This window comes from Littorina saxatilis, linkage group LG1, assembly GCF_037325665.1.
Source record: "Littorina saxatilis isolate snail1 linkage group LG1, US_GU_Lsax_2.0, whole genome shotgun sequence".
Lineage (NCBI taxonomy): Eukaryota > Metazoa > Mollusca > Gastropoda > Littorinimorpha > Littorinidae > Littorina > Littorina saxatilis.
In genome coordinates this window covers 7,141,510-7,152,106 of record NC_090245.1, presented here as the reverse complement: position 1 = coordinate 7,152,106, position 10,597 = coordinate 7,141,510, and the positions used below count along the sequence as shown (strand labels likewise).

General features: G+C 43.2%; 1 protein-coding gene across 2 annotated transcripts in view; it reads right to left on the bottom strand.

The window, feature by feature from the left end:
• Positions 1 to 113: 113 nt before the first annotated feature.
• The window catches only part of LOC138960359 (E3 ubiquitin-protein ligase Su(dx)-like), a 38,171-nt gene continuing 27,687 nt past the window's right edge, over positions 114 to 10,597 (bottom strand). For both annotated transcript variants that reach the window (XM_070332253.1, XM_070332260.1), the window contains exons 14-20: positions 9,304 to 9,463; positions 7,918 to 8,051; positions 6,327 to 6,467; positions 5,571 to 5,691; positions 4,757 to 4,861; positions 4,024 to 4,120; positions 114 to 1,102 (exon numbers count right to left, since the gene is read on the bottom strand). In XM_070332253.1, the coding sequence (XP_070188354.1) occupies positions 930 to 1,102; positions 4,024 to 4,120; positions 4,757 to 4,861; positions 5,571 to 5,691; positions 6,327 to 6,467; positions 7,918 to 8,051; positions 9,304 to 9,463 (931 nt within the window). In that variant the 3' untranslated portion in view covers positions 114 to 929. The remainder of the gene's footprint in view (positions 1,103 to 4,023; positions 4,121 to 4,756; positions 4,862 to 5,570; positions 5,692 to 6,326; positions 6,468 to 7,917; positions 8,052 to 9,303; positions 9,464 to 10,597) is intronic.

Sequence of the window (10,597 nt, the reverse complement as noted above, 5' to 3'; positions counted from 1 at the left end):
GATCCACCCCTGCCCTACCCAAAGGAAAAGAGCAAGAGAGATACACAGGGAGACGGTTTGGGGAGAGAAAGAGAAGAGAGAGGTTTTTTACAGAAAGTTCATAAACAGCAACAACAAATGCTGATTTGCTTTACTGAATCTGCTTAAACTGATCAAAACATAATCTGCTTTCTGTACAAAACTGGGAATATTTGACACCTTCGTTTTTCTTCCAGACTGTGGTATGTACACTGTTTACAAACATTACTTCCCCAGGTACGGTTCAGCGCCACAAGAGAACAAATCAAACATAAAATCACATGAATTACAGCCCAGAGAAGTCATGTGATGTACAGGTAAAAATATGAACACAGGTATCGATGAGGACAGTTTTCTTAATCTTAGTTTCAACGGAAATGATTTCCTTCCCTTTAATCAGTGTTTTCCCTCTCTTTTGAAGAGAGGAGCACGAGAACATTCAGCCAACATGTGCTTTCTTTCAATCAATTTTAGTGTTGTAAGCTACCGCCAACATAAGACACAGCAAAATCCCATGACACTGAGACCCTTAAAATTAATAACGACATCACACACGAAAACATCGTGAAGATTCAATCTGTAACAAAATGTCTTGATTTTGACACATTCGTAACCCAGTCTCTCACCCCGAGCCCACAGCATCAAAACTCCACCCAAAACACTCATCCACACACACACAAAAATGAAATCCTCATCTCACAACCATAAAAAGAAGGAAAATGAAGAAAGAAACAAACAAAAATGGTTCACCATGCAACAAGAAGTACCATCCATTCTCCACACACACACAAACACACAGGCATCCCACAGGCGCTGGCACGAGCAGAGAGTTTCTCAAGATCACAGTCATTGGCTGAAGAGTTTAAACAATAGCTGATTTTTGTCTCCACGCTCCGTGGGCCGCTATGGAATCATTCCTGGCCGAATCCCTCGGTCTCCTCGATGGCCAGGTTGAGTTTCTCAACCAGCTGGTCGTACGAGCGGTAGGGCGGTAGGTCCAGGCGGTTGAAGCACGTGTGACTGCGCGGGAGCCATGTCTCCTTGCCAACCTTCTCTATGCAGAATCTCTGCGGCCCGTTGCTCCCTGTTGAAAAGATAACGGGATAAGGATAAGAATACGATTTCATTAACAGTGTGACCCCCTTTTTAAGACCTCCAAAAATCTGAGAAAATCGGTTTTTAAAAAGGTAAATGGAGGTAATTTTACAGAGGTAAAGAACAGAAAGTCTCAGAGAACAAGGTCTTAAAAGGGAGGGAGTCTTAAATTGGGGAGTCTTAAATTGGGGAGTCTTAAATTGGGGGTCTTAAATTGGGGGGTCTTAAATTGGGGAGTCTTAAATTGGGGGTCTTTAATTGGGGAGTCTTTAATTGGGGGGTCATAAATTGGGGGGTCTTAAATTGGGGGTCTTTAATTGGGGGGTCTTTAATTGGGGGGTCCTAAATTGAGGAGTCTTAAATTGGGGAGTCTTAAATTGGGGAGTCTTAAATTGGGGGGTCTTAAATTGGGAGAGTCTTTTTGGGGGAGTCTTAAATTGGGAGAGTCTTAAATTGGGGGTCTTAAATTGGGGAGTCTTAAATTGGGGTGTCTTAAATTGGGGTGTCTTAAATTGGGGTGTCTTAAATTGGGGTGTCTTAAATTGGGGTGTCTTAAATTGGGGGGTCTTAAATTGGGGGGTCTTAAATTGGGGAGTCTTAAAAGGGGGGTTCCACTGTAGTCCTGTCAGGTTACCCTCATGGAAATTGGGGCTGCTTTCTCACCGGGGAAAGCCAGCTGCCATACAGTACGGCGCTACCCAGTTGTTTTCTTTATCCCGAATGCGTGTATTCATGTTTCCAAGCCCTGAGACTGTTTGGACACCAGACCTGCCTACCCCTGAAATGTACCATGTGTAGTTTTGGGTGTGAAAATAAGGCAAATGTGTAGTTTGGCAGGTGAATGTGTAGTATTTCAATTTGATCAACCGAAACCGCAAAACAGAACAGTTACTTATACCGTACTAAAACAAACACTCAACACTCCAAACAAAACTATTACAATGTGAACAATACTCCCCACAAAAATACAAGCCAAGCATTAAGTTTATTTGTTAAGAAAAAAATTATTAACTAGTTTGGAACATTTGCATGGGTGAAACTGATCAGAATTAAAAATAAGGAAAATGAGGCCGGGGTCCAGGGGCCACCCACGCCCTGGTGGGGTGCAGGGGCAACACCCTCTTAGGGGGCCCAGGGGGGCGAAGCCCCCCGGAAGAAAACGAAAAATCAGGCTTTTTAAGGGTAAAAGTAGGCCTTTCCTGGTATCTCAAACACACAAATTTGCACAGTAAACAATGATAACAAATCAAATGCCAAGCTGTAGTCCAATAATTCGCGCGCTCAGGGAAACAAAGATTCAGCGATGTCCGGTCACTGTGTTAGAGAAAATACAGATCGGATCGCCGGCGAAAAAAAAATATATATATATATTTTTTTTTTTAACAGATTTTCAAAATAAGGAATTCTTTATTTGACCAGTTTCACCCATGCATTTGTTAAAAAAAAAAGCTATGTTGAGGGGTATGCAGTTCATATACAGTGGGACCCCCTATTCAAGACCTGTGACAATCTGAGAACATCAAGTCACAAAAAGTAGGGACTGGGAGTATGTGTATCAACATGAAGGCAAATTTGCATATAAACAGAACAGGTTTGCGTCGGCAATAATAATAATATGGCAGGTCATTGCCTCTGCTCTGGTTACCGATCTCTCAAAAGTGAGCTTGTCTTGGTCTTCTTTCCCTGGCACGGGTTTCTTCACAAAACAGTCCAATTTTTCCTCTGCTTTGGTCGGGATTTCTCGAATTCCTCATGAGAAGTGCTTTTCTTGTGGCGGTTACACGGTCGTAAAGCCTACTGTGCTTCTCTGAAAAAGCCGTGTTGCACACAGTGCAGTGGGCAAAATGCTTCCCTTTTCTCCACGAAACTAGGCATGGATGCTCCTCATAGTACTTTGGCAGAAAAGCCTTGCTGGGAGTTTGACCAAGCTTCTTTTTTTTGCTCCGTGGCGGTTGATCGCCAAAGTCTTCTGAATCCGTGTTCGTCGCTGTAGCCATTTTTTTCCCTCCAGAAAGAATGAGCTAGGAAGTGACCGCGTTCAGAAAAGTATGTGCTGAAACGCCCGCGATAGTTGTAATAACAGCAGCAAGACCAACTGACTACGCTACTCTCGCGGGCGCCGGGCATGTTTTGCACGCAGTACACAACCGGTTAGTACAAATTATGGATCGGAACTCGCTCGCGTTTTTGCGTATTCAAAATGTCAAAATGTGTAGTCGAAACGAAACGTTTGCGTAGTATAAGACAAACATGCGTAGTTGCGTAGTTTGGGGACCAAAATCGTAGTTTACTACGCTCAATGTGTAGTGTAAACAGGTCTGGGACACCGAGGAGAGTCTGCATAAAGTTGACTCTGGGAAATATATCCCTCGACGAACATGGGGACTGAACCCATGCCACTGGTTTTGAGGCCAGCAACGCTACCAACTGAGCTAACCCGCCCCCCCCCCCCACATGTGTAGATGATGTATCACAATAAAGGACATCAACGCAGCCATCCATGCACAAAGGCTTTTCTAACTTGAGATAAAGGTAGCAATGATGAACATTCTGAAGAAATAAAGGAATCATCTGATCATACAGCAGAGCTGTAACCTGTTGCACTGATGACAAATACCTTTTATAAATCAAAGCAAAGGCATTGTTTAATCACGCACAGGTGCTGTCACTTGAGACTAAGGCGCACAGATGACATTGGGGGGGTGGGGGGTGGGGGTTAAAATAAGATAGCTACAACTACACATGATGATGCCACTGGACCCCATTACCTTGGAAAGATACTCCTTTTTATTCAAAATGTGCAATAAGACAAGTAACAGCTTCACAGAAGGGCTGCAGCTCAACAAACAAACCCGTCACAGACTAATAATTAGCAGTGAATATTCCTGAAAGGAAGAAGACTCAACTGACCCATCAACTCTGCAAATCCTCCGACTGGAAGTCGACACGTGCCGGTCACAAACTGCAGCAGACGTGTCCTCTTCTCGTTGTCAATTTCACGAACAAACTGAAAAACAGGCAAGCAAATAATGATAATGCAGGCTAGGGGAGACGCAGGTGGCTGCACGCTGATGCATGCAACCTTTTCTGTACAATCAATAGTCGTCTCACTATGCACATTTACTGTTTTTGATCTACCAGCCCTTATCTCAGTACATCAACCAATTTGGAAACAAAATTCACCAAAATTGTGCTCAGAGGTCTCTAACAGCAAACAATCACGCAAACGTTTTAGTCCAACAGCTACCACTGTTCATAACGCAATCAAACATTTACGCATGACCAAATAAGGCGATAAGAATAATGCCATAACAAAATCACAAATAGATAAAAGCCTTCACAACCTAATCGACTTAGCTTCCTACCTTGTGTTGTGAGGGCCTAAGTACCTTCGTTATTTCATATTGTAACATGCAATTCTGAGCATTCATGTGCCTTTGATATTCTCACAATGTTACTTGCAATTCTGAGCATTCATGTGCCTTTGATATTCTCACAATGTTACTTGCAATTCTGAGCATTCATGTTCCTTTGATATTCTCACAATGTTAATTGCAATCTTGAGCATTCATGTGCCTTTGATATTTTACCAGTCGAATACTCAACACGCTGTAGCGTAAAATTGGGGGGGGGGACAACATACCTTCCAGAACCAGACGACCTGCTTGCTGTTGCGCTGGTAATGACGGTAGATGGTGTTCCTCTCCCAGTCGTCGACATCGATCTCTTGCATACCGCACAGCATCAACTGAAAAGCCACAACAATACAAGTTACAACATGCACTTTTTCCTGGTAATCTAATGCTACACTTGAACACTATTGTAGGACTACAAAGAGGAAGGGACCAGGTGGAGGGGGGGGGGGGGGGTGTAGTGAGTGAAGAGCCAATTTCAGATCAGTCATATGTATGGATTGAATATTGGATTTCCCTACTTTGAGCTATGTCATGTCAGAGTCCAACAAAAACTCATATTTAGACAGCCAGCCGAGACTCAAAAAGAGTGCATGTTTGTGAGCGTGCAATCGTAAAAATATAAAAGGAATTCTAACTATAATAAATCAACAATACATTTTTGGCATTTGTATTTTTGACCAAAATAGTAATCTATCCTTGCTTTGACAGCTTCTAAAAATTCCAAGAACATCAGCCTGTTTGTGTTGCATGTAAATTTCAGAGTGAAAGAATCCAATACACAGGCAGGGTAGTAGAAAGGAGGGAGGTCTTCGTGGTTTTCAGTATATCAACAAATCTTGCCATTGTCTATGTCTTCTCTCACCGTCTTTGAAAACCACCTGAATTAAAAATTCTGGACAACATAATCAAAGAATACACACACACACACACACACACACACACACACACACACACAAACACACACACACAGACACACACACAGACACACACACAGGAACACACACACACACAGGAACACACACAAAGCAAGCGACAACTGACCTCGAGCTCTCTCTCGTCAAAGTACTGCAGCCACTGGAGCGGCACGACCTCGTTGAATCCCTCCAGGAAGGCCTTGGTCTGCTCCTCTACCCCCCGTGTGAAGCGCCACGCCGTCATCAAGCTGAACGCAACATACAGACACTGTCATTTCTGTGCAAGCACACACACACATATCATATCATCATGCATTACACAACATACAGTCACTCTCAATCAATCAATCAATAGGACGCTTATATCGCCCATATTCCGCGGGTTCAGTTCTAGGCGCTCTGCAATGATGCCTTGTGAGATGAAATTTTATACGGCCAGTAGATTGCAGCCATTTCGGCGCATATTTACCTTTTACGGCCTATTATTCCAAGTCACACGGGTATAGGTAGACAATTATTAACTGTGCCTAAGCAATTTTGCCAGGAAAGACCCTTTTGTCAATCGTGGGATCTTTAACGTGCACACCCCAATGTAGTGTACACGGGGGGTGTTCGGACACCAAAGAGAGTCTGCACACAAAGTTGACTCAGAGAAATAAATTTCCGCCGAACGTGGGTTTGAACTCACGCCGACAGCGGCCAACTGAATACAAATCCAGCGCGCTACCAACTGAGCTATGTCCCCTCTTCTTCGTTCATGGGCTGTAACTTCCACATTCACTCATGTTTTTGCATGATTGGGGTTTTACGTGTATGACTGTTTTGACCCCGCCATTCAGGCAGCCATATATAAAGAAGGAAAAAGGGCAACAAGGGAGCTCACTTGAGGTACTCCTCCTTGTTCTCCTCCGTCACTCTCACTTCACTGCCCTCCGTCTTCAACTCGTGGTGCTCGATCTTGCCCAGAATCTCAAAGTCGGCCGAGAAATACAGCTCCAGGCCACACTCCTCTATGTTGTTCTCCCTGAAAATTAAGAGGTGTTGACAATTGTGTTGCACTCATAAGACACACAACTGCACAGAATACTGTAACAGATTAAATTAAAAGGTCATTTTTTGCGACTCTCGTCCTGTACTACAACCACCATCCTGACCCTCGTACACACACATTCGTACACACACACTCGCACATACACATAAACACACACACACACACACACACACACACACACACAAACACATACACACTCACACACACCCATACATCAACACACACTCACACACCAACACACACGCATATTCACTCACACAGCAACACACACACATTCACCAACACACACACCCACTCACACACCAACTCACACACCAACACACACACCAACACACACATCCCAACACACACACTCTTACTGAACACAGCATTTGACGCTCACTTGACTCAAAATTGTACAAAATACATTCTGAAATGAATACAAGTCGCGTAAGGCGAAAATAGAATATTTAGTCAAGTAGCTGTCAAACTCACAGAATGAAACTGAACGCAATGCCATTTTTCAGCAAGACCGTATACTCGTAGCATCGTCAGTCCACCGCTAATGGCAAAGGCAGTGAAATTGACAAGAAGAGCGGGGTAGTAGTTGCGCTAAGAAGGATAGCACGCTTTTCTGTACCTCTCTTTGTTTTAACTTTCTGAGCGTGTTTTTAATCCAAACATATCATATCTATATGTTTTTGGAATCAGGAACCGACAAGGAATAAGATGAAAGTGTTTTTAAATTGATTTGGACAATTTAATTTTGATAATAATTTTTATATATTTAATTTTCAGATCTTGTTTTTAATCCGAATATAACATATTTATATGTTTTTGGAATCAGCAAATGATGGAGAATAAGATAAACGTAAATTTGGATCGTTTAATACATTTTTTTTTTTTTTTTACAATTTTCTGATTTTTAATGACCAAAGTCATTAATTAATTTTTAAGCCACCAAGCTGAAATGCAATACCGAAGTCCGGGCTTCGTCGAAGATTACTTGACCAAAATTTCAACCAATTTGGCTGAAAAATGAGGGCGTGACAGTGCCGCCTCAACTTTCACGAAAAGCCGGATATGACGTCATCAAAGACATTTATCAAAAAAATGAAAAAAACGTTCGGGGATTTCATACCCAGGAACTCTCATGTCAAATTTCATAAAGATCGGTCCAGTAGTTTAGTCTCAATCGCTCTACACACACACACACAGACAGACACACAGACACACGCACATACACCACGACCCTCGTTTCGATTCCCCCTCGATGTTAAAATATTTAGTCAAAACTTGACCAAATATAAAAATGGAAACATCACTTCATGCAACTCTCATCCTGTACTACATTCACTATCAACAACCCCCCCCCCCCCCCCTCCCTCCCCTTCCACACACACACAACCAGCCCCTCAACTGTCCACAGAGGTTGACCACTCACTTGACCCAGAGCAGGGACTGGTAGAACTCTGCGTCTATACTCTCCAGGTCCTTGATGGTCAGCTTCTTGTTCAGCATGCGCTTGTAGAAGGGCAGCGTGAAGCCGCTGTCGATGAACTTGCCGTGGTACAGAGCCTGCACAGTACACCAGAACACACGTGTAAATTGTGGTACAGTGGAACCCCCCTTGTATTTGTTTGTAAGACCCCCCCCCCCCCCCCAATTTGTTTGTAAGACCCCCCCCCCCCAATTTGTTTGTAAGACCCCCCCCCCCTAATTTGTTTGTAAGACCCCCCCCCCATTTGTTTGTAAGACCCCCCAATTTGTTTGTAAGACCCAATTTGTTTTGTAAGACCCCCCCCCCCAATTTGTTTATAAGACCCCCCCCCCCCCCAATTTGTTTGCTAGACCCCCCCCCCCCCAATTTGTTTGTAAGACCCCCCCAATTTGTTTTGTAAGACCCCCCCCCTAATTTGTTTGTAAGACCCCCCCCCCCCCCCAATTTGTTTGTAAGACCCCCCCCCCCAATTTGTTTGCAAGACCCTCCCCCCCAATTTGTTTGTAAGACCCCCCAATTTGTTTGTAAGAACCCCCCCCCCCCCTAATTTGTTTGTAAGACCCCCCCCCAATTTGTTTGTAAGACACCCCCCCCCCCCCCCCCAATTTGTTTGTAAGACCCCCCCCCCCAATTTGTTTGTAAGACCCCCCCCCCCCCCCAATTTGTTTGTAAGACACCCCCCCCCCAATTTGTTTGTAAGACACCCCCCCCCCCCCCAAATTTAAGACTCTCTTCCTTTTAAGACCTTGTTTCCTCAGACTTTCTGTTCGGAACCTCAGTAAATTTACCCCCATTTTAAGACCCCCTCCTTTTTCAGACCTGAATTTCTCAGCTCTCCTGCAAACAAATCCTGTACAGTGGAACCCCCATTTTAAGACTTTCCCGTTTTTAAGACCTTGATCTTTCAGATGGTCTCTTCATAACCTCTGTAAATTTACCTCCATTTTAAGACTCCCTCCTTTTTAAGACCTTGATCTTTCAGATGGTCTCTTCATAACCTCTGTAAATTTACCTCCATTTTAAGACTCCCTCCTTTTTAAGACCTTGATCTTTCAGATGGTCTCTTCATAACCTCTGTAAATTTACCTCCATTTTAAGACTCCCTCCTTTTTAAGACCTTGATCTTTCAGATGGTCTCTTCATAACCTCTGTAAATTTACCTCCATTTTAAGACTCCCTCCTTTTTAAGACCTTGATCTTTCAGATGGTCTCTTCATAACCTCTGTAAATTTACCTCCATTTTAAGACCCCCTCCTTTTTAAGACCTGATTTTTCCACATTTCTGGAGGTCTTAATCCACCTTAATAGCAAGAGAAAAGGCAAGGTTACCATAGCAATAAAGCGTCCAATGAATCTGAAGTAGAGCAAGTGGTCTGGGTTGATGCTGGAGGCGGGGTTGATCTGCAGACAGTAGTTGTTGTTGCTGGCGTACTCGAACAGACAGTACATGGGGTTCAGCACGTCGTGCGACAAGTGGAAGAACCATTCCCTGCAAAACACATGTTAAGGAAAAGGATAAGGATAAGATTCATATAGTCCGGTCAGGTTAATACCCTCATGGAAATTCAGGCTGCTTTCTCCCTCGGGAAAGCGAGCTGCTATACAGTATACGGCGCTACCCTTTTTTTTTTTCCCCTGCATGCGTGAATTCATGTTTCAGACATGAGACCAGCAAATGTTCCAAAAGTAGGAAACTAAGCCGGGGTCCAGGGGCAACGCCCCGGTAGGGGGTTCAGGCGGGCGTCGCCGCCCTGACGGAAAATGAATGTTAGAATTATAAAGGCCATTTTGGGGCCTCTCCTGATAGCAAAAAAATAAATCATGCCTTTTTAAAGGCATATGTACTCGATGACTATACACGCTAATTGCTTTACCAACAGCTGGAGACATGCTAAATTAAGTTCCCTGCAAAATATTGTGGTCTAGGACCCCTTCAATGTTGAGATATGTTAATTTTCATTTTGATCTGGATCGTCCTATTTATAGATTTGGCAACACATGTAACGTTGATGCAAGGGAGCTAACACCGCGGCTTTGTTGACATCCTCACTTTTTCAGAGGCTAGAACAAGCTGTAATGCATGTATTATGGTCCGCGCATGGTGACATATCGTCATTATATGGTCTTATGGTGCGTTTGACATCGATTATGGGCAAACTACACTTTGTAAACACGGGAGCGCGTACATATGCCTTTAAAAAGCTATAAAAACCAAAAGCATTTTAAACAAAAGTGTAATTCATAACAATTTAACACACACAAAACTTACTTGAAAACTTTCAGAAAAACACTCTTCATAGCCAACAGCTCAACAAGGAACCACTCAAGTCTTACAAGCATTTACGTCATCAAGCATTTACGTCATCACTTGCCATTGTCTTCATTCATCGTTTGTTTTCCTTGAGAAAGTATTTTTTAATACGAAAATTTGGACTTTCAATTTGCTGTGTTGGAGTTGTGTTTTGTTCCTTCTTATTCAGTTATTGCAATGCAAACAATACAATCGCTTGGCATCCACATACTGACACTGTGCTTTATCATCAAAACATTTATTTTTCGGGCTGTTGAAATATGGCATAGGCCAGTTATGGTACTAGGCTACCGAGTCAGTGAGAGTCAAGAA